Here is a 24,479-nt window from a genome sequence, read left to right on the forward strand (position 1 = left end):
CAAGAAATAAAGAGATACAAACTGGAGTTTCTTCATCATTCTATTTATTACATGTATGAATATTAACATCTCATGGCATCCATCTAATTCAGTCAAAACCAACAAAGGAAAAAAGGTTAACCATGTTTCAAATTAACATTCTTACAGATTCCCCTGTAACTTAAAATAGAAATATGTTCATCTGCATTAAACTGACAAATCTGAAAAATGTCATTAAAAAAAAAAATCACCTTTAGTATTTAAATATATTTGTTAATCTTTTGATGGCATCACTGTCCAAGAATAAAAGTTGCTCCATTAGGTACTTTTCAAAAATGGACATCTGGATGGTTCTCTCTAGCTGGAGATACATAGATATGCAAATATGTCCTATTTCGTTTAAAATTTTTTTTTCAAATCTGCCTTTTCAATTTGAGAAAAGTCCCACAGTGCTCTCGCCACAACCCCCTTTTGAAGGATAAAAGTAATTCAGACTTTGCTTTAATCATGGGAAGCTGCTGGAAAAAAATCTTATGTTGAGGTTGCTGTTTAATTCCATTTTCACCCAATAAAAAGTACAGAAACACTGTCTTTATTTGATGGTGTGCATAAATATTACACTCCATTGATAGCAAAAATATTTTTTATTTATAATTTACAGTTTCACAAGTGAAAATCGTACATTTTTACACATACAATTTCATTTTGTTAAATTTGCACACATCTACAGAACTTTCACACGACAAGCACCTGAAACTGTGCAGGCAGTAGGAAATGCAAATACTAAAATGTATTTATTAACCAAATGATAGCTGAAGGCCCTGCCTCAGCTAGACAATTTATATAGATATGTCTATATATACATAAAAATGTCTTCACCTTCTAGATTTCAACAGCAGCTTTTTTTTTTAAAAAGAAAAACATACCTTTCTCATTTTATTTAAACTGACTCGACTGTATCATTTTCTGTTTTAATTTCAGTGGCTGTTGCTATGCTTTCCTCTGTGCAAGCTGGTGGAGTATCAATTCGTTCTTCCTTAACTTTGGGACTTTCAGAGGGTTCCTGCAATTCGTTTTTGACAATGTTCAACATAATGTTCAAAGGATTTTCAACTGGTGTCTTGCTGGGAGATGGTGTACAATCAAATGAAGATGTCTACAAAATGAAAAACCCTTTAAGTACTGACAAATAACACATTAAATGACATTTAGTTTTATAAGACCCTTTTATGGGCAAAGAAACACACATACCAAATGCAATTTAAAAACCCTGCTGTCCTGCAAAATATGCCATAAAGGCAGCCAATTACTGAGCACTTGATTTTTATCTACTCAAGTAATGAGATAAGGTAAGAAAAGCAGTCATAAGGCCAAAAGAAGTTGATTAAATGACTAGACATGCTTCTGTATTTTAACCCCACTATAACCCCCTATGTATATCCTGCGATTTGTGTGTGACTCCTAGTTTCAAATACTCCATCGAAACATCCTGTAAAGTCTAATGTTTTGATGACCTAAGTGTATCTTCCAAATTGCCCCTTGAACCTGTGAAACAAATATTCACTGAGAGTTAGTATGTTTCACTGTTTAGTTTAAAAAAAAAAGTCACTCTACAAATAGGAAAATTTGAACTTCTAAGGTCAATACACTGGTGTCTTTTCATAATTCATATATGATAATTTAAAAATTATTCCTATATTTATGTGGCTGAGTAGGGATGTAAAAGAAGTAAATGTGACCCATAACTTGTACAATATTATTAACCATCATGAACCTTCTCATTTTTAGTCTTCCTCACATTTCTCTAAGCCTAATGCTGCAGTAAGATCAAGATTCAAACGAAAAGAATGCAAGGAAAATGACACACAATCTCAACAGACCATATCAATCTATCACCAATATTTAGTGAACAACCTAAATGCTCCATCAAATCTAACAGCTCAACATATCAAGATTAAAATAACAATGCTGATACAAAAAATAAAATTGACAGTATAAATGAGAACAAAGAGTAACCAAAAAGAACTTACATTTTGATAATCTTCATAACATGATGGATGATAAATCTGAAGCAAAAACAAAAAAGTTTAAGTATTCACATGCATGCATACTCATTTCTAATGGACTATTCTGACAAAATTTTCTTTTTAAATTTAAACCAGAAGGTAAACTATCATTGGAAAGGCAAAGAAAATCACTTGGTCAGAAAAACAGATAAAAACAAAATTTTCATTCTGATTTTTCTTAAAGCTTCCTTTGTATATTTAGTTAACATGATATAGTAAACTAGTTAATATATGAGTTTTGATGATGAAATATAAATTCAGATCAAAATAGTGTGATTAAGCAGAAGACTGGCTAGACTCAGAAGACCTAGTGCTGGATTTATCATTAACTAGTTAGGCAACCTCTTTTATAAAATGAGTACAAGACCAGATGATTGGTAAAATGCCTTCCACCTCAAATACTGTGACTCCCTGAAGTCAAATACTTAAGAAATACTGCTTTTATTAAAAACCATAAAATAAAAACAATTTTCTGAGAACTATCCCTACAAAATTAAAAATTTTTAAATCTTAACACTTCCTTATAAAGTACATCATAAAGAGCTGAAAATTACCTTTCCATCTACTCTAATAGCATTCTTTAAATGCCATTCCTCCTCCTCTTCATCCCAGTACTGTTCAAATTGCTCTTGACAGATTTCACAACTCTAAAAATAGAATCATATAAAAATGAAGTTTATGTAACAACACATTTAATCCCATTAAGTAAAAATAAGCAAACATTTTGTTACATGGAGAAAACAAGAGTTTTCTGAAAATTTAAACAACGTTCAAATATATAATACAAAATAAGACCTAAGAATTTTGCATTCTTCCATGCAAAATTAGTTAATATTTCACTGCTCTCATTTTTGTATAAAATGCAAAACCAAACTCAAAAACACTGAAGAGTAAAGCTTATAAGAAATCTTAAAATCATTAAAGAGGGATGTAAATAAAGTTACATGTTTATGGTTATTTACTTAAAGGAAGTGAAAGGCATGACCAAAGAGAGAAAATTTAATGTTTCCCTTTTACCTCGACTGCTCCTGCTGGTCCAGCCGGTACACTTTGGAACTCCTTTTCTTTAGCAGCCTCCTGAGTTTTGAGTACAACTTCTTCATGTACCTTTTCAAAAAACTGGCTCTTTGCACGTTCTTCCAGATCAGCTATTTCCTCAAATTCTATCCAGTCCTTAAAAAGAGTTAATTTAAAAAGAGTATATTCATTTGTTTCTAAATTCTTACTGAACACCTTAAATATAATGCCATTTCAATATAAAAAGTTCATTCTTCTACAATATACTTCATTCTTCTACAATATACTTTAATATTATTTAAAATTTTGTCATCTCTATGAACCCCATAACTAATAGACAACATAAAGCAACTAATGAACAATTAAGATCTTAGTATCAACATTCCACTACCTCTACAGTTACAACTACTTATGCAAGTAAGATAAATTTCATTTACAATTTACCAAAAAAAAAGAAAATCAATCATGGAACCTTGGAATTTTAGAGCTGGAACAAACCTGTGTGCTACTCTAATACAAGCAAATACATACTCTTCAAAAAAAATTTTTTTTAATTAAAAAGGCATTTTATATTCTAGGGGTCAAATTTTATTCAAAAAATTCACTAGTACTCATCAATTACTTAATTTACTTTTAGAAATATAACTTAAAGGCTAAAAGTTCAGAGGCACATGAATTACTTACTGTTAAACTGTAGTACCAACGCCTATGAGTGACTTTTCTGCTTACATCTTTTTCAGTTCTATTTTGTCGATAATGCCAGTCCAAGTGATCTGCGTATACATCTGTCTGTGATGTTGTAAACCTCATTCCACAGGAATAACACTGAATACCAGTATACAGTCGATTTATAACACTATCATAGCGTCTATTTTGAAAAATACAGAAATAATTTTTAGTTTTGATAACATGGCTTAATGGCCTTTAAAAAAAAAAGGCAGTTATAAGTACTTCAATTTTCCACATTTTAATAATGGTGAAGCCATTATTATGTGACAAAATAATGTTTCAGCCAAGAGCTGGTTGAGACTTATTATCTAAAGATCAATAATATTCTCTAGTATTGTATCACTGACTGTCTTTACCTTACCTTTGGTTAAATTTTGGAACATGGAGTCTACCCTCTTATCAACAGACCTGGCTCAGTTACTTATTTCCCTCTAGCAAATAATAGAATGATCACTGGCCCACTAATAAGGCAATACTTGGCCTATTCTTCGATTAATGTCAGTATCATGGTGGATATGGCAGAACAATTCAGGTTCACCTTTCCAGAACTTCACAGTTTTGAATAACTGTCCCACCCTGGTCTAAAGAATAGGGAAAGAGAAACTGAGGTCAGCAATAATCAGTTTTTTTAAAAATTCTAGGCTCCCTATTTGGAAAGAAATAGGAATGCAGAACAAGTAAGTGAACAAACAGGCCATTAAAAACTCTAGAAAAGTTTTTAAAGTAATAGAATAAAGCAAAGCATAGTACACTAGTATTCTGTATACCAGAAAACAAAATATTTAGAGGCATAATATTACTACTGAATAAAAATTTAATGAGAAATGGTTTCATAACTAGATAGAGGAGAGCTGGTAGGACAGCAGAAGACCCAACCAAGTCTTCACTTTCAGGAAGTCAAATTGTCTAAATGGGATAAATCAAGATATGTACTAAATCAGAAGTTCTGTTTTTTTTTATGAAGTTGCTCAACATAATGGATCTAATAAAGCAACTGTAAATGATTTTATGTAAGTAATATAGGCAATAAAAAAATGAAAATATATGCACCAAATGTTAACACTCATCAGCGTTAACACCAAATGTTATCAGTAAAGGTAACTTTATTTTCTGATTTTATTTCTGTAAAATGAAGTTTTAATTTTTTAAATCCCAGCCTATAAAAATCTCATTTTCTTAACTTCAAAAGCATGAAGAATAGCAGTAAAGAAAAAAAGTTATGATTAGGAGAAAATAAAGGTAAAGACATGAGTGACTTACTAATACCTAATACTCAATCTCCTTATACTTGCTATAAAACAGTAAGAGGGGTAAGATGAATGGCACTAATGATAATAACCACTGCTAGAAAGTCACCGTCCCTTTTACCTTAGAAAATCAGAGAACTAGGTTACATACTGTTTTAATTCTTCAATTGTAAAATTGGTAAGATCTGGAACATCTTGATCTTCATTTTGATCTTCCTCCTCCTCAGCAGGGGGCTGAGCAGCAACTTCATTTACTTCTTCAATTGAAAAGAAACAACAAATTTCTAAATACCAGTTTCCATGTATTCTTTATAGCGAAACACTAGAGTGTTAAAAGCATATGGAGAACCCCATCTTGTCTACTCAGGGCTTCTGATCTTAGGTTAACCGGCCAAGGAACCTAATACAATTATTTATTTTGATAAGTGATATTATGTTTGATCTGTTAAAAGTCAATCTTTATGAAACTCATTAATAGTCTAATTATTTTTATAGCCTAAAATAATATCGAACAACTAGAAAAAGTCTGCACATGGTATTTGCAGGAATATTTGTTAACTGATACAATGTCCACTATAAAGCTAACAGTTCCATGTTAAAATATTTTTAAGTTTCATTATAAACCAGTTATATTTAATTTTCAAAAAACAAAGTATACCTAAAAATTCAATTATTGTAAGAACTCTTTATCATAGAACATATCATTTTATATCATGTCTTTATAACTTAAGCTTTGTGTAGATGAATTACAGATCCATACTTACGTGTTGTAGCTGAATCAGGCTGGGACAATTTGAGAATTCCTGTTTTTAGCAGTTTTGAAAATAATTCATTTACGTCCACCTGACTGAGATGATTATCAGGATAAGCCTTAGGCAGGGCTCCTTTAAAAAAAAAATAACACTCTTTAGAAGAGGCAAACTGTACTAAACATTTTAAAACTTTTTTTTAAGATATCCTATCAATATTAACTTTGAAAAAAATCTTAAGATCAGTGTAATTACCAAAACTCCTAAAAATGTACTTTGCAATTTACGTCAGCAAATCATCACCTCTTAAAAATCTATTTACGACAAGTACTGAAACCACAAATATTTAAAAGGACATTCCCTGGTGGCTCGGACAGAACCTGCCTACAGTGCAGGAGACCAGGTTCAATTCCTAAGTCAGGAAGATCCCCTGGAGGATGGCATGGCAACCCTACTCCAGTATTCTTGCCTGGAGAATCCCATGGACAGAGGAGCCTGGCAGACTACAGTCCACGGGGCTGCAAAGTCAGGCACAAATGACCGACTAACACTTTCACTTTCATGTATTATCTTAAAAAACCAGTATTACCTACTGTTGCCCAATTAATCCATGCCAAAGAAAAGCAGAGGACAGAAAGCTTAATGCTTCCTTCTATGCAATGCAGCACCACACCTCTAGATCCAACTTTTCACCCTTTCAATTCTCTATTCTTCACATAACTATATTGGGAAAGGTAGTCTTATATAGATGAAGTAGGCTACCATCTCCTAGCACAGATTTCCAAGAGGAAAAAAAAATAACCAGAGCCTAAACAGAAGTACTCCTGCCCAGCTCCCCAACTCCCCCGCCTCCCCATAACTACCCAGGGGAACTAATGCAAGGAGATGAGCCATAAGGCTCAGAATATACCTACCTCTGTGACCTGTACTTAATCACTGCCCTGGGAAAGCAGCTCAAACTACTGCTGAACAGGCAAATTACTGAAGCCCCAATAATTTGAATAAATGAAACAAGAATAACAATATTCTCCTTAAGCTCACTGGCAAGGAATCAATCCAATTCCATATTTGGCTAAGCACTAATTTAAAAATTATAATTCTTTAACTCAATTATAAAAGACAAGTATTTTAATGTTTATGTACCATTATTATCCATCTTATTTACCACACCTTTACACAACAGTTCTGAACCACTAAAAAGTCCTCTTAATGGGAGAAATTCAATTTGCATCCACAATACAATAAATGTGAGCCAACTCAGGGAGACAGTGAAGGACGAAGCCTGGCACGTTGCAGTCCATGGGTCACACAGAGTCGGACATGACTTAGCAACTGAACCACCACCACCACAATACCATACATAATCTCTGCCCTTAACCAATGCATACTCTTTACCAGGTGGTGCTAGTGGTAGAGCCTGACTGCCAATGCAGGAGACCTAAGAGATGTGGGTTCAATCCCTGGGTCAGGAAGATCCCCTGGAGAAGGAAATGGCACCCCACTCCAGTATTCTTGCCTGGGAAATCCCATGGACAGAGGAGCTTGGCAGGCTATAATCCATAGGGTCACACAGAATTGGACACGACTGAAGCAACTTACCATGCACACACTCTTTACATGTAGCACAGTGCCTTGTGTACAGTAGGCTAATTAATGTCTGTTGAAATGTCCGACTACATGAATAAGTTAATTACAACAGTCATTTCACACACTAGTTTAACATTTACATTTCATTAGAATTAGTTATTTATATGTCTAGGAATCCTAACTAGCTGATCACATGTCTGCCAGCAGCCAAGTCTAGTGATCAAGAACATGAACTGTAGGAAAAAGAGCCAGGAATCAGACTCCTGGGATTCTAACTAGAAATTCCACTTTCTGGTTGTGTTACATGCTAAGTTGCTTATCTGTGCCTCAGTTTACTTTCCCAGGGACGGCAGAGCCTGGTGGGCTGCCGTCTATGGGGTTGCAGAGAGTCAGACATGACTGAAGCGACTTAGCAGCGGCAGCAGGAGCAGTTTACTTTACTTATAAAAGGGCAATGATAATTGTTCCTACGTGACGTTGTTATAAGGATTAAATGAATTAATATTTATAAAGGCACTGAGGTATTTGGCAGTATATATAATATTCGCTTAAAGAAAAACAGTCCAAGTGAAATAAGTCAGTGAAAAACAAATACCGTAAGGTATCACTTACATGTGGAATCTAAAAAATACAACAAACTAGCAAATATAACAAAAAAGGAAGAGAACAAATTAGTGGTGACCAGTTGGGAGAGGAAAGAAGGAACGGGCAATATAAATATAGAGGGTAAAGGGTTAGGAAGTACAAACTATCAGGTATAAAATAAACTCAACAATATATTGTACAATGCAGGGAATATAGTAAATATTTTACAATAACTATAAATGGAGCAAAACTTTTTAAAATTATGAATCACTATTGTATACCTATAACATATAGTTTTTTAAAAAAACACAGAAAACAAAAAGCTTTGACAGTCTCAGATTTACTTTTCTGTTCATTTAGAAACAGGAATAAGAGGTAATTCTCAGAACAGACCTGGAATTTCAAACTTGGGTACCCAAAGATGGTGTCTAGTTTATCAACCAACAGATGTAACTGAACAACTATTTAAATTTTAAAAAAGTCTACAGATCCTGCTACACTATAAAGCTCTTAGAAGGATAAACCTTATTAAAGTTATCCTAGCACAATGCCTAGCATACAGCAAATGATCAATATTTGTTTGAATGACTAAATGAACAAGAGTATGTTTACAAGGGAAAAAAAGATTTTAAATCTTGAGAAAAAGACCTTGAGAGAAGCCAAACACTGAATACTTTTTATATCTCTTTAAGTAAAATGAAGAAGGAAGGCATATCTAACATATTCAATAACCTCCAACCCAGGATATAAGATATGATTTCCTCTGTGACATTGCTATGCCCTGTATACATAAGCACCCTAAGGTTGTTAAAGCAAAAGAACACTGACAGGTTTTGTATATTATCTCATACAAAAAAGAGCAAAACTTAAGAGTTGTTGCACAGTATCTCATGCTACCAACTCCAATACAACAAACCCTCCACTCAACAAGAAAAACTGAGTTCTCAAGGAAAATACACTAATATAGCACTTTACAAGTCACAAAGCACTTCTGCATCTGCTATCTCATTTGATTCTCTGAAAAAAAATAAAGAGTCCCAGGCAAATCCTGACATTTATCATATCCTATCTACAGAGGAAAAATCTGAATGAAGCCCAGAGAGGCTATTTGCTTATATACACTCTGCCTACATGTACAGCAGCAGAGTAGAGGTTCTATCCCTGCTCTTTTGACTTTAGAATCCTAATACTTTCCTTCCCTTTTCATTATGTGAAAATAAGAAAATACTAATCCTGTCAGTCTAGCAATTAAAAGCAAAATGTTCAAATTAATTTAGTTTCTTGTGATGATACAGCTGAATAATTAATCCATAAACTAGAGTTTGGCTAGGACTTTACTTGTTACTTCGGAACCTTTCGAAAACTCTAAATTTGTACCCTTTAACAGAGGCACACTAGACCATGTTTCTGAAAATGGCTGTTTTAATGATTCAGAAATAAAGCAAGTACCACTATAATTTGGTTAAGTTAGCTCTCAGTATATTGACTTCACAGCAATTCTTACTTACATATTTCCATTTTTCACCTATTAAAACTATAACTTTTTCTTTTTTTTTTTTTTGCCTGCATCACGTGGGTTGCAGGATCTTAGTTCCCTTACGAGGAATTGAACCCAAGGCCTTCAACAGTGCAAGTGCCCAGTCCTAACCACCGGACCACCAGGGAATTCCCTAACACTTATTTTTAAAGCCTCAGTATCTACTATTGTTATTGTATTCATAACACTGTTATGTTTCACCCCATAGACGCTTATCATGGACATCAGCTAGGAAATCACAGAAGTGTTTTTCTACTTCTCTTTCAGCATGTTGTGTACAATTATTACTTGGGCATCCATAAAGACATATAAATGAATCAACTTATAACGTGATGTCCCCAGTATTCACTTAATGTTTACTGGATCATCACATACACACAAAACAAAAATTCAAAGTATCAAATAACTAAGACTTCTGCGATTTGTCACTGATTTCATTTTATCTCAACACAAATGTCACATTCCTATCCCAACCTCTAGCTGCCACCTAACAAAACTCCAGGTCTATCAATCCTGGCTAACCATCTATAGTTGTAAAGGGGATTAATGTGAAAACACATCAACAATGCAAACAAGCAAAGAAAGGAAGCAAAACATTCCTGTCAGATTAAATTTCTCTAAATTGCATATGCCCTCTCAAAATTGTCATCTTCTAAAACTGGCAAGGTAGCTATTCAATCAAACAATAATTATTTGTCCTTTTGAGAAACACAAAGCTCAGAAAGTTACATACCTGAAGGATTTTGAACAAATGCTCCAGGATTTTGTGGATGAACTGGTAAAAATTGCTGTCCTTGGCCAAATGCTACTGGCTGAGAAACACCAGTCAGAACCTTTAAGAAAAATCTTGGTTTTAAGACAGTTTTTTCTCTATTTTAACTAAAATCTTAACATTCAAATTACCAATACATTAAAATAGTCACAGATATCATAATGGTTTTTATGACAATGAAGATGTAAAAGTATGACCTGACTAGTTCTTTCACTTCTAAGGCTTTCTATAGAAAAGAATAATACCTTCCCTTTAGATTTCTCATAGAATTATAAGAAACTGAGAATGGATGTGAAAGTTCTTTGAAGTTTAAGATACCCTGCAAACTTAAGGTAGCCAACAACTAGCGAACTGTGTGACCTTACACAAATCACTTTACTTTGCCAGCGCATTCTCTTATTTTACAAACAGAAAAGCTGACATGCAGATATGTGACCTATACAGAATCATAACAGCCAATAAACATCAGAGCTGAGGCCAGAACTCCTGACCTGACTTCTTTACAGATTTCAGGAGCCTGCTTTAATTAGCAACCTGAACTGCTTTATGATCATTCTGTTAGCCATCAGACTTTGAGTTCCACAGTAGTCTGTAAACATTTTAGGGGACTGTTAAAAAATAAAACAGCCAGGAAACAAGTACTGTATATGCATACAAATATTGTACTCAAGAGTGAGGTAGGACATCTGCATACTGCTACCATATAAACAAGTGTTTATTTATAAGCCTTGTTCAGGATTCCTCTGAACCTTCAGTGGTATGTATTTTTTCTTATGTATGAAACCCCCATCAATTCTGTATAATGTAGGAGCAAGACTAAGTCAAGTCCCATTCTCGAATATCTTATTGATTACAGTATCATTTATTGATTACAGTTATCATTTAAGAACACGTAATAGAGTAAATCTAAGGAGGCCAATTGTTTTCTCAAGCCACTGGATATGGACAGAAGGCCGCAATCTTAACAATGATGCTTACAACATGCTTTAAAAGCTTTCTTGTTTTAAACTTTCTTCCATGCAATGTTACTAATATAAATAATCTAGCCCTGGAGAATGTGAACAGGTAAATAATAATAGTCATTAATATCAACTGAATTAATCACAAATTATAAGCATACAGCTTTAACATTATTTCAATATGCATTTTAAAATATATGCAGAAGAAGTTAACATCAAACAACTCTATTTGACTGGAATGACAGAAAGGTAGTGAAAAGTAAAAAGAGAGGAAGAAAAAGAACTACAGACTATAAAAATATTTGATTTTCTTGTTTATTTAACTCAGGCTAAGGAAGTTCTCAAAGAACAGTCTATAAAGTCAGCTTTATGGTTACTTAAAAGCTTATCAAGGCTGAACAGTTGTATAATGTAGCACAGGTCTATGAAACACACACAACTGTATCATACTTTAACAACCTTTGAAGCCAAAAAATAAAAATCAACCCATAAAATGAAAAGCCATAACACGAGGCTATGCATATGCAAGGGCAAGGGGTATATGGGAAATTCCTATACTCCATACCTCAATTTTGCTGTGAGCATAAAATGACTCTTAAAAAAACAAGTCTATTTTTAAAAAAAAACAACAAGATTTTGTGGGGGTAAAGGGAGGGAGATTCGGAAGGTTCTCTAGATCCTGAAAGAACTAAGATCAGTTTTGGATTTAAATCACAAATTTCAGTTCCTAAAGACTGTCATCCGATTTTCTTAGCAGTGGGGGTTTTAAAGTACACCAAAAACTTCCTCCAAAAACAAAAGTTTACCAAAAAAAATTAAATCTTTAAAAGCCCTTTCCAACCCATAAACTATATCCTAAAAACCTTTCTCAAACACTAGACACATTAAAAATGGTTCACGTAACTTTAGAATAACAGACTTACCTGTTGAGATGCCTGAATATTTCCTACTGTTATTGGAGCAGGTAAATTGCCAAAGTTCCCAAATTGAGAACTCTGAAGATTCTTCTCATCAAAATAGTGTCCAGAAGCTCTGTTAAGGGGATTGGAAAAACTCTGGTTTCCAGGGCCATGTGGTCCATTGAAATTTGGTCCTTGAGGTGAGTCAAACATTTGTTCGTGTCTTTGGAACTGTAGTCCTTGGGATGGGGCATTAAAAGCATTGCCAGGTGGATCATTATATGGGCCAGTCTGATTGAAAGATACTGACTCAAGCCTCTGTGAAGGATGATTGTCAAATCGTGTGCCTTGAAGACCAAGAGGAATATCAAACCTTGATGCTTGCTGGTGTTGTGGGCCTTCAAATCTCTGAGGCACACCATCGAATCTTGGTTGAACCTGCTGTCCAGGAGGTCCATCAAACCTCTGTGGGCCTGGCTGACCAGTTCTTTCAAATCTAGGACCTGGCTGACCGTGCAATCCATCAAATCTTGGCAGGAGTGATGACTGACCTGGCTGCCCTTCAAACCTTAAAGCATGACAACCTTCAAACCTCGGACCACCTTGACCCAGAGGTCCTTCGATTCTCAGGCCACCTCCTGGGACCGAAGGACCCTCAAACCTCATTCCACCTCCTTGTTGGACTAACGGTCCTTCAAACCTGATCCCAACCCCTGGTTGACCATGTGGACCCTCAAACCTAAGGTTCCCACCAAGTTGATTATGTTGTCCTTCAAACCTCATACCAGCTACTGACTGACCATGGGGGCCCTCAAACCTCATTCCAACTCCCTGCTGTAACAATGGGCCCTCAAATCTGATCCCACCTGATGGCTGACCATGAGGTCCATCAAACCTCATTGCAGCTCCTGATGGACCATGACCTCCCTCAAATCTAAGTCCACCTACTGGCTGACCTCGAGGATTCTCAAATCGAAGTCCACCCACAGGCTGACCATGAGGTCCCTCAAACCTCAGACCACCCACAGGTTGACCCCGATGTCCTTCAAATCTGAGACCGCCCACAGGCTGGCCCCCTGGCCCTTCAAATCGCAAACCACCTGCAGATCCCTCAAACCTCAGACCAGGGGAACCTTCAAATCGGAAGCCACCTCCTCCTGCTTGACCAATCGGACCCTCAAATCGCATCGGTGTCCCGACTGGTCCTGGAGGACCTTCAAATCTCAAAGGACACCCACCTCCTAACTGGCCTTGTGGTCCTTCAAATCTCAAAGGGCCACCTCCCCCCATCTGTCCTGGTGACCCATCAAACCGAAGAGAACCCGGTGTAGGAGGTCCATCAATTCTAGGGCTTAATTTATTAGGTCCTTCAAAAATCATCTTGGCTGGGCCATCTCTCGCTACTGATGGCCTGCTAGGTCCATCGTATAACGGTCTATCTTCAGCTAAAGCGGTAAGTCGCTGATTTGTATCAAGGCCGGCAAATCTTGACGCAGGGCTATCTACAAATGGTTTGTCTGAATCTTCATATCTAGGTCGTTTAAGTGGAAAACGATCATTGAATGGTGATCTCTGCTCTTCTCGTACACCTTTTAAAAGGAAAAAAAAATTATTTCCCTGAATCTGATAATTTATATCAAATTATCTTAAAATATTCTTCCTATATTCTTGTAAATATTTATTCAAAAACACCCATAACTATCTCACTATCAGAGGGGAGGGAAAAGATAGCAACAAGCAGCAAGAGAGAGAACGCCCTCTAGAACCAAACACACCGGGGTAAAAAAAAAATCCCCACTCAGACAATTTACTAATTATTTGACTTTGAGAGCAAGTTATTTAACCTCTCTGGTCTTGTTTCCTATCTGTAAAATGGGTATAATATATACTTCATTGGGTCACTGTGAGGAATGCATCAGATTACTAGTTTAAGTACCTAACACACAGTCGACCCTTTTAGTATTAGCTCCCTCCCCTTTGAGGGAAAAAAACTGAAACAAAACAAACAACAAAGCAGTAGTCTGAACAGTCACAAAAATCCATCCCCACTTAGCTTGTTCATTTTCCCTTCACTGCTGTGTGATTCAATAGGTATAATCTGATTTAACTTTTTCTACCTTTAGAAGAGACTTGCTCGTCATGTCTTCTCCGGCCCTCATGGGGTGAAAGATTCTCAGCATAAGTACGACTCCCAGATATAGGAGAAAGACGTCTTGCTCTTTCACTAAATTGTTCTTTTCTGTCAAACTGTGCTCCACTATTCCTACTTGCATGTTTACTTTTGGATGGCTCACATTCTATTCCAGACAACAAGGCATCAGTCAAAGGGTAGTCAAAAATATCAGGATCTAAGAGATCAAGTCTTGGAAATGAATGCTGAACCTGTGTCCTTTTCAGTTTTGCTTTATGTTCATAGTAGGTTAATTCAGCATCAGATAAGAGAGGTTTCTTTTTTAATCCACCTTTATTTTCTTCTGTAGGACTATCCCGTACACTGCATCTATGTTTACCTTCTTGATACTGAAATAGCTGTCGTATTTGATGCACAACAACAAGGAACTCATCCTGTGTAATTTCACCAGATGCTAAACGTTCACTCGTCTGCATAGGGATGATAAAAGGAAATCAAATATTTTAAATATAAAAAGTACTTACAAAAGTTACAGACAAAAGGAGAATCATGACTACATGGGAGCATGGTAGCTACCTTTTGAAGTAATTCTCTTTTGCTTGCAACAGTTAACTCTTTAGGAATCTGAAGATTGGCATCTACACTTAATCGATGCTGCGGCTTTGGGGCTCGAGGTGACAAAATTCCTTTAGTGCTTGACCAGCTCTCCCTATGCCTTAGATGAGGAGCTTTACTATGTTCATCACCCTGTTGTAAACTGAAACCATAAAAGGAATATGTTACTTTATAAAAAATACTTAAATACTCAGGACCATATTCAAAGATCCTTAATAGGATCTGGTTAAAATGAACACACATCATAGAAGTTAATTAAATGATTAAGAGCACAAGATCTGAAGCCAGGAAAATCAGATATAAATTCTGATTCTTGTGTATCCTGGATGTGCCACCTTAGGTAGATTAGTTAACTTTCCTAAACTTCAGTTTCCTTTATCTGTAAGGTAGCAATAATAATGGTACTTAACTTGACAAGGTTTTAAGAATTAAAAGGGGGGGGAGTACTAATTATACCAGTTAACATTATCAGTATACGCAGTAAACATTATCCAGTTTTTAAAGTAACACCATGTTTTTAAAGGTACACATTATTCTACTTGATTAAAAACGTTAACATCCTACCTTTTATTTTCTTCCCAACCGGATTTCCATCTTTTGGTAGACTTGGAACTTGGCCAATTTTCTACATTCTCCTTTGGCTCAGTGCCTGACTTGGTAGAATGCTGACCTGCAGTCTCTTGTGGTCGTTCCTCTTCAGTCTTTTTTATGCGCCTTGGATCTCGAACATCCTGTTTAGTACTTCTCTTTGCACTTCTTTCTTCCCTGGAAGGTGTAAACTCTTCCATGTGTGACTGTTTAACTCCTGACTGGCGAATCTTCCCAGCTTTGGGGGTTGAGGTTGGAGACATACTCCTTTGCCTTCGTTTGGGTGACCGCCTGTCCCTTCTCTTGGGAGAATGTATAATTGGTGACCGAGACTTGGGTGATCGTGATCTTGATCGCTTTCTAGTACTCGATCTCCCTGGTTTTGTCCCCTGCTTTTCCGATTCTTCCGTTACTGTATCCTGTTTTTGTACAATGCCATTTATGATTTTATTTCTACTTCCCACCAGTCTGTGTTCAGATGATTTCACGTGCTCATCTTTCTCCTTTTTTTCTGCAGTTTTTCTCTTGTCCTTTGTATCATCATCTTTGCTATCAGTCTTATCCTGAAGATGTTTTTTTAATCTTGGATCTCTCTTGCTCATATCAGACACCCTTGTACTTTCAGATTCTTGATTTTTCAAGTCTTTTGTGTGGGATAATTTATTTTTCAAAGGTGACGGTGATTTAGATTTAGATTTGGATTTAGAATCCAATTGGTCAAGTTCTTTCTTGTTTATTTTTTCACCTGATTTACTTTTTTCTTGCTTGGATGAATTCAGTTTTTCAGAGGGTACAGTTTTACTTGTCTTAGTATCAGATTGGGTCAGTGTGTTCATTAGGAATTCTTTCCTGTGACTTTGATCTTTTCCATGAGAAGAGTGTTGACTCATCCTATTAAGACGGGGATCCCGGTTAGTTCCTTTTGTATCTGGAATTTGTAAGGATGGACCTGGACGACTTTTCTCAGGCTGCACAGGAACCTGATGAGGAGCTTTAACTGCCATTGGGGGAATCTGTGAAACATGTAATTTGGATGGTGCAGATCCAGGACCTAAGTTGGATGTCTCCTGCTGAACACTAAGAGAAACTGCCTGAAATACAAAATATATGTTCATGTTACAGCTGTGAAAACATTCCAACATTATTTTCAGTGCATCCTTTTGGTATTTTAAGTGGAGATAAAAATAAAAGGAGAAAGATCATATTTATTTATGTAGCCTGTTATTTCTTCCTGGTTCTCTACTTTGGGGTTTTATAACTTTTAGGTAGAATGGGGAAAAAAAATCTTCTAATGGCTTTTTTTTTTGGTAGCCTTCTAAGGAACCTGCTAAAGATTTCTGCTCATGAAACCTTAAGTTCACAATAGACTAGGCAAAAACATTTGCCACAACATACCATCTGGGGACTGATATTAAGAAGTTAACAAAACTAAGATGCTATCTCATAAGACAGCAATCTTTTTTGTCTTTGTTTCTGAAAGAGAATAGTGCAGTGTATATTCAAGCAAGTTCTATAATAAAGTGAAAGTCGCTCAGTCATGTCCAACTCTTTGCAGCCCCATGGACTGTAGCCTGGCAGGCTCCTCTGTTCATGGAATTCTCCAGGCCAGAATACTGGAGTAGGTCGCCATTCCCTTCTCCAGGGGATCTTCCCCACCCAGGGATGGAACCCAGGTCTCCTGCATTGCAAGCAGATTCCTTATCAGGTGAGCTAACAGAGATTCCCGAGTTTTACAATAAGGATACAAAAATTTGGCCTAAAAAATATACCTTAATTTGCAAAATAAAGGCAAAACAAATACACTGTTAACAAACATAACATGTTAATACAAATACTAAATAATTCCACCTCCATAAGAAGGCAAATTTAAAAATACTGAAAATACCAAATCTCCTTTACTTACCAGTTGTGCCTTAGCTTGCTCAAGTTCAAGCTCCAGCTTTTTCTGCTGAAGTTCTAACAGCTGCTTTTGTTTTGCCAGTAATTGCTGCCTTATTAGCTGCTCTTGAGTAAGATTCTTTTGTATATCCGGAACAATAGGAGGAGTGGAGATGCTAGGGGAACTGACCACTGTGCCAGGTGTTGAAGATTCTTCAGGCTACAAGAAAAAATAATTTGTTTAAAAAAAAATCACAGCTAAAAAGGAAGTAGCTAAGGGGGAACTAAAAGTTATCAGTTTCTCTTTTAATAAACACTATCCATAATTTTAAATGGCTAATCATGTTTAAAAGCACAGAAAATTTTCAGGAATTTAAAAACCAAAATAAATACTTTATGGACTAAATAAGGACAATACTTATCTTAAAGGTACTGTGAACCTGGGGGGGGGGGCTTTCTAATTAAACTGATTCAGCACTGCATATTCTTGATACTTTTTTCTGGCAAGAAATTTTAGAGAAGTCAAAACTTGACAGTTGAAAATATTAGTTATATATCATTTATGTTAAAACTTACCGATTTATTTAAAAACTTAGGATTCACATGGATGCTAGATGTATTCACATTGGGGGGCAGAGGTTTAATAGGCCAAGCAGGATCTAACGAATTGACTCTGACATCCAGGGCATAAAGTTTCTTCAAAGGAAATATTTCATCCCATGTGGAACGTAATTTAAATAAACTTTTTCTAGTATTTTCATCCACCTAGAACAACAGAACAATTCTATGGCTTGTTAAGTTACTATAGGATATTTTATATATCAAGTATAATGCTACATCAATCTCAGTTCTACTTCACATATAGCACACATACTTATCATTCTTACATATATATAACAGTAATAATTTAATAAAATTGTATTTGCACATATAAAGTTATTTTAAAAAAAACTTTGTCAAAAAAAAACAACTTCACATAGTATTCCTAATGTAACTTTTACTCCAGACAAAAATATAAAACTAGAAAGTAGTTTATCTAATGACTTAAATTTTAAGTTATTTACATTTAGTACAAAGTTAAAAGTAAAACAAAACTATTTAACTGATTTCATGCAATGCACTATGGTTAGTACCTATGAACAAGCTATTTGTAGTGTGGTAGACACCTGAATAATTTAAATTCACAAAATTTTACCCACTGGTAAGCTTTAGTTTTATATAACATATCTGCTCATGCTTTAGTTTCATATAACTGCTTATGCTTGTGATGAGCACAATAATACTTTTTTAATTACCATCTAGAGAAATCTAGCACTTGGGAAAACTGAATTAGATTTTTAAATATATTTGAATCTTCAGATATTTACTACAGTCATTTTCATCATCTTCAGTGTTAAGGTCTAGTTAAGAGTCAGTGAAAGTATTCTACCAAATAGCCAAATGAATTTGAACATCCTGAAACTGAAACCAAGAAAACTGGTTTAGCATCCCTATTTCTATAATGCAAAGTTGGTTTCTCCTTAAAGTCCCAGGCAAGAAGGATTTAGTAAAGGTCTACAGTACTATTAACAAGTTCTATTAATACAATTTGAAATATGGCTTTCCAAATTTCTTCTGCATATACTTACTTAGCATTTATTTTCTCTAGGAACTTAAAGGGAAAAGAGTTACTCAAGTAGCAACTACACATTTTCTAACAAACAAGTAAAATCTAATAACCAGTAGTTCCTTCTAAATAATCCCAATTCTCCAAGCCTGACAACTATAAGATTTCTAAAGATACCTAAAATTTAAGAACCATCCATTTTTTGGTTAGAAACAGTATTTAAACCCAAGTATCTTATAAATGTCCTTTTGCTCAGTGTGAAAGATGAAGCCTGACAGGAAAAAGAATTACTTCAGCAAATCCTTTGTCTTCCTCAACATAACTAGATTAACCAAACTATCAGATACAACGTTATAGAAGGAATTTACAATTTCTAGGTAAAAGAAACTAACAATCCTTTCTTCTAAACTCTAAGAAGGTCCACAATCGTTTCTCCTAAACTCTAAGAAGGTCCAGAATTGGTGCATGGGGGGTGGAGGGTGGGGTTACTTCCAAAATAACCTAAAGCATTTCACTGATCCACTATTCACAAATCTCATAAAATATACTTGAACAAAGTAACAAGAGTAACACTTCCAGAAGAGAAAAAAAAAAAAAAATCAAGTTTCAGGAATCACAGGTTGACACACACTAGCATTAGGCTTTTTAAGAAATAGTTAACATCCTAACACCAGAAACCTAAACAATGACATTGGAAGTACTCTTGACAGCTTCAGATCTTTTTGCCTACATTCTAGTGATGAAACAGATCTTCTATCAAATACACACACATAAAAAATTCTACAAGCAAACTCATCTGTTTTTGAATGGATGTTAAAAAACCTAGCACCCACTTTAGGTATAAAACACTAACTTTAGCCCAAAAAGAATAAACATTTCACCACCCAAGAAAACCCAACACAAAGGCAAGAATTTATTTAATCAGGAACATTTTTTTAAAAAATTCAAATGTTTCTAAATGTATATATACCTTTTCAAACACACAAATAAATGTTGCAACTAGATTTTTAGTAAAGGCAGTGAGATACTCTCTTCCAACATTTTTCACGATAGAATCCATAAGGTACATAACAGGAAGCTTCTCTGAGGAGGGAGCCTGAGTAATAAAAAGAAACTGAGAAGTTTAGTATAATGTCTTGCCACCAAAGAATTACGTTTAAAAATGAGTTTTTAAGCTACAATACAGACCTCTATTTTGTTGGTATTAAATACTTTTGAATCAATATTATTAACCTTTATGAAATTTAAGTGTTCAAGTTCTCACCTCTTACAATGGTCTTTAGTTGAGCATACAAATTTCAGAATTAACCGGAAAGAAAAGTCTCTAGTACCCTCATTTAACAATCAATGGAATTTCAAGTTTGTATAGTAAAAAAAATAAATGTGTTTAAAAGTGACCAAAAAAGGGGGTGGACATTTTCTGCAATCCAAGTGTAAGCTTTGTGACCCACATTAACTCTGATGTACCCAGACTCAATGAAACAGTTTTCAGACCTCTGGCCCTAGTCTTTTATATGTTAAAAGTCTATGAACCCTTGTTACCTGTAAAATCATTAGGATTATTTTTCTATAATCCAGTGAACAAAAGAAACTAAGTACACTTCACATATGAAGTTACTGACAAAAAAAAAAAAACTTTTAAACTTGCACATTAACATGCATAAAAGTGCAAGTTGTTACTGATACAAGAAAAACTGGATGGAGCAGCCGCTGAGTCATGTAAGTCAGGTTGAACTTGACTCTGGAAACCAGGATTTGTCCTGAAGATTTTCTTCACCGCACGGACTCTCCGTCGAAATAGTTTTCCTCTGACCAGCACAAACCAAGGTTCTAAATTTGTGCAGGGCCTGTATGATGACGCCGATACAGGTGGCCCTTTTCAAAGCAAAGAAACGTTGCCCCCGCTCAACTGTAAAGCCTACCCATCACTGGCTTTTAGAAGGCACAGCAAGTTTCCAGAAAGCATCAGCAGGTTCACAGACTTGTTGAGGAGCATTAAAACACACCACATAAACCAAGTGTTAACTCCCACTCCACAGGAGCACCCACGATTTAAAACAAAATTGACCCCATTTTACCCTTCCCATGTGTATAGGAATCTTAACCCTGAACAACTTACCCAAAGCTACCTGTAGCTAGGGTAAGCTCACAGTTCTGCAGTACACAATACCACCATTATTTCACAAAACCAATTGCCCATACAAGTGTGTGGAAGTGCTCCTGCTTCTGATAACTAAAGTTGACTAAGAAAACCTTTGAATAACTTTGTATGAAAGTTTTTTACAGTACTAATAAAAGGGTTTCACAAGGACATTGCATGTGGGTAAACTATTACCAACATGTCAATTGCTGTACTGCTGTGTCTTTATCTTACCATGTCATGTTTTATACCATTTTAGTCATTGTCGTACTTATGAAGAAACAGGCTCTTTAAAACCAGAATCTGTTCAGTAGGCTAACTTTTTATTGTACAAGTAAATGAATCCTTATATGTAATATTTTTTCACTACTACTGCCTCATGGGAGGAGTCAAAGTGTGAATCCTTAAGTTTAGTAATACTGAGACACTAGAGGATAAGGACACAAACATTCACCTCCAGAAACACAAAACCAAGCCAGTTTGCTACCAAATGACAGAAAATCCCTCCCCTCACCCTTGCCCCCATCCCTCATTAAGATATTTCCCCAAAGTGACTGTTACATCTTTCCCTCCATCTGGCTTTACAAAAATAACCAGGAAATGTGTGCCAAAAAAAAATTCAGCTGTCTTTCATCAGCAAATAGTCCATCTATTTTCACCACTGTGTAGCCATACACAAATACAAATTTTAATGTGGGCACTATATTCAGCATTTAGCTTTCACTTCTCGAAGGTCTTCTGGATCCTTTTAAAAACCAGCAAGGAAACGGTTGAGTGACAACCTGAGCTGCTAAATATTAGGCTCTGTGGAATATTAGTAACCCCAAAAATATGAGGTAGGATTTTAAAAACCAATGATATTTTCTTAAAAAACGCAAGTGCACTTTTGTTTTTTTAGAAAAGGCATTTAATATTAAGCCTTCAACAAGGCAAAAACTTAAGTTTTCACGTCCAACATGTTTGTGGTATCAATAAAAAGGATGTTGAATATGAGGAATGCTTCCTTTTAAAATCTCATACTTTCAAAAAAGAACAAAAGCTGTTTCACACAGACATTCACAGGAAAAGGTGAATAAGGACTCGTATTCGAGCTGTCAGAGCTGTCAGACTGAGCATGACAAACTTGTTGGGGCTTAAAAAAAACACCCTTACTTTTTGTCCTCTTTAAAGTATGAAAGGACCGCCTGAAACCGTGTATCTTGTGAACACATTTACCCAAAAGAGTGGACAGAACCTATAAGAATGAACCCAAGTCACTTAAAGACTTTTGTTTAAAACACACAACCACGTAGATAAAAATAAGTCTTGGAAACAAATTCTACACCTTACAAAGGTAAATAAAAAAGACAAATACATATTTCATATGTTTTATTCACAAATTTTATAATACCAGTCACACATTTCAAAACCATTTATTAAAGTCAGACCACTCAGTTTTACACTAGACAGAAACCGCCTCTAAACAATATATTGGTGGTTGTTGTTAAAGTGGCCTTTAAAAAGGGGTTCACTCTGCTAAAAGGAGGCTGATCCTGATCATTTCAATCACTAACTAGGAAAAAAACTAAACCGTAAGTACAAGCTTCAAAAATAACTTAAAACGTGTTACTGGGAAGCTTTTAAAACTCATTACGATAACTAAGTTTAACAGTAAAAAATGACACATCGCTCCCACATGAATCCACAGAAGAGGAGAACTATAGGGAAATATAGGGTGGCAGAGGACCACTACTGTCAAGGGGTGAAGCAAAGAACGTCTTCACTCTCAGGGAAGGAAGGGAGGGGAAAAAAAGGAGAAAAGGAAGAGGAGGGACTGAACTTTTCAAAAAAAAAAGAAAGAACTACAAGTACTTGTTACCCAGTGGGCCAGTTCTCCACCTACAGGTTGGATAAGATCTCCTCCCCACCCTCTCCAACCGCACCCTCGACCCCAATTTTCCCGGATTTGGGGACAAATGAGACCTTCCGACAGGAGAATGTACACAAGTTCTATCTAGCCGCCCCCACCCCAAAATGGGGATGACGGGTGTGAGCAGCTGCCTGGCTGGCAGAGAATGGATTCTCCTCTCTTCCCTTTCGCATCATGTGCTTTCCAGGCGCCATGTTGGGCTCCTAACAGGCGGCTGCTCCACTCGGGGCCAAGGCCCTATTCCCACCCCCCAACAGCTCGCTCCCAGGTCCCCCTTCACCTCCTTCCAACCCACAGAGCACAATTACCCAAAAGGGCTCGGGGAGGGGGGGCCGGGAACGGGGAAAGAATCACTCCCCACCTTCCCGGGGCGGGGGGGTACTTCAAAAGGCTTTAACTCTTACTTCCCCACACCACGAACTGCCTTCCAGTCTCCCCCTCCCCAACGGAGCGCGTGTGTCGGGATACACGAGGCAGTGGCCTAAATAGGGAGCTGGGGAGCGGAAGTGGGACTCCACCCTTGATCCTCCCCACTCCCTCCCCCCGAGCGAGGCCCATGCTCGAAGCCTGGGCCAAAGACCGAGAGCCTGAGTTGGAGGTGGGGAGGGTTGGAGAGGAGGAACACCGTCCCCCTTCGGATGGAAGCGAGACCTGGGATGAGGCTGACACTAAAATCAGGGAGTATTAGAAGAATAGGAGGCTGCGGGGTGTATAAAAACCTTGGCGGTTTGGGCCTCGATGAGAGAGACGATCTCCTTGGCGAAGGGCAGGTTCTCCTCGGCTAGAATGGTCAGCATATTGATGTGCGGTTTGCTATTGAAGGTCAGGTCTTCGAGTGACGACTGATAATCCCGACAGGCGTCCTCCCGGGCCCCCGCAGTACCGGCCTCGGCCGGCGTCTGCTCTGACATTGCGCCGCGGCCCCCCTCCGAGGTCCGCCGCAGCTGAAGCTGAAGCCGCTCTGGATACCCCGCCTCCCTTCCGACTCCTCTCTTCCTCTCCCCGGGTCTCTCGCGGCTCCGGCTTCACCACATGCTGACCGCGGAGGGGGGTTGGGGGACGACACAGGGGGAACCTCGGGTATGAAACGCCGCCGTCTCACGGGTGATCTCCGTCCACTTCCAGCCGCCACAGAATCTTCTTTCTCCACAGACACAAAATGGCGGCGGCAGTGGCGGCTCCAGCTCCGAAAATGTCTGTGTTCCCAACCGCTGCGTCGTGCGAAATGAGCTAGGGGAGGGGAAATGTGCGGTAAAGGGGCGGGGCCGTTGATAACACAAGGCGCGATTGGCTCGCCTTGTAACGTCACAAGCCCCGCCCCCGGCCCTTCCGCCGAACGTCCTGGCACCACCTTCTTCTCGGGATCCTACCCGGGCTTTCGCAACACCTCTTTCTCAGAAGTGGGGTGGAAAAGACGGCCTCTCTCATTGGCCGATTCGTAGGGACTGTTCGGTCATTTGTTGCCATAACAACCCATTCAGGGCGG

General features: G+C 37.0%; 1 protein-coding gene across 2 annotated transcripts; it reads right to left on the reverse strand.

The window, feature by feature from the left end:
- Positions 23 to 24,244, reverse strand: PCF11 (PCF11 cleavage and polyadenylation factor subunit). Of its 2 annotated transcripts, none has more exons than XM_005699476.3 (16): positions 23,713 to 24,244; positions 19,915 to 20,040; positions 17,915 to 18,103; positions 17,364 to 17,558; positions 15,437 to 16,551; positions 14,834 to 15,014; positions 14,637 to 14,727; positions 12,151 to 13,715; positions 10,230 to 10,329; positions 5,803 to 5,922; positions 5,190 to 5,295; positions 3,747 to 3,930; positions 3,063 to 3,218; positions 2,600 to 2,692; positions 2,010 to 2,045; positions 23 to 1,135 (listed from the first exon to the last, which is right to left on the reverse strand). In XM_005699476.3, the coding sequence occupies exons 1-16, from the start codon at positions 23,902 to 23,904 to the stop codon at positions 920 to 922; spliced, it is 4,665 nt and encodes a 1,554-aa protein (XP_005699533.1). In that variant the 5' UTR covers positions 23,905 to 24,244; the 3' UTR covers positions 23 to 919. The 2 variants fall into 2 exon arrangements, with proteins under 2 accessions (XP_005699533.1, XP_005699532.1); XM_005699475.3 differs by having other exon boundaries at positions 14,244 to 14,727; positions 23,713 to 24,239.

The sequence above is a fragment of the Capra hircus genome, chromosome 29 (assembly GCF_001704415.2).
Source record: "Capra hircus breed San Clemente chromosome 29, ASM170441v1, whole genome shotgun sequence".
NCBI lineage: Eukaryota > Metazoa > Chordata > Mammalia > Artiodactyla > Bovidae > Capra > Capra hircus.

Bases quoted from the DNA above. Each gene is read 5' to 3' on its own strand.
- PCF11 (XM_005699475.3), bottom strand. From the start codon at position 23,904: ATGTCAGAGCAGACGCCGGCCGAGGCCGGTACTGCGGGGGCCCGGGAG. The intron at 5,923-10,229 runs GTATGTAACTTT...TTTTTTTTAAAG, and splicing joins ATTTGTTCAAAATCCTTCAG to GAGCCCTGCCTAAGGCTTAT. The intron at 2,693-3,062 runs GTAAAAGGGAAA...TTCTATTTTTAG, and splicing joins GACCAGCAGGAGCAGTCGAG to AGTTGTGAAATCTGTCAAGA.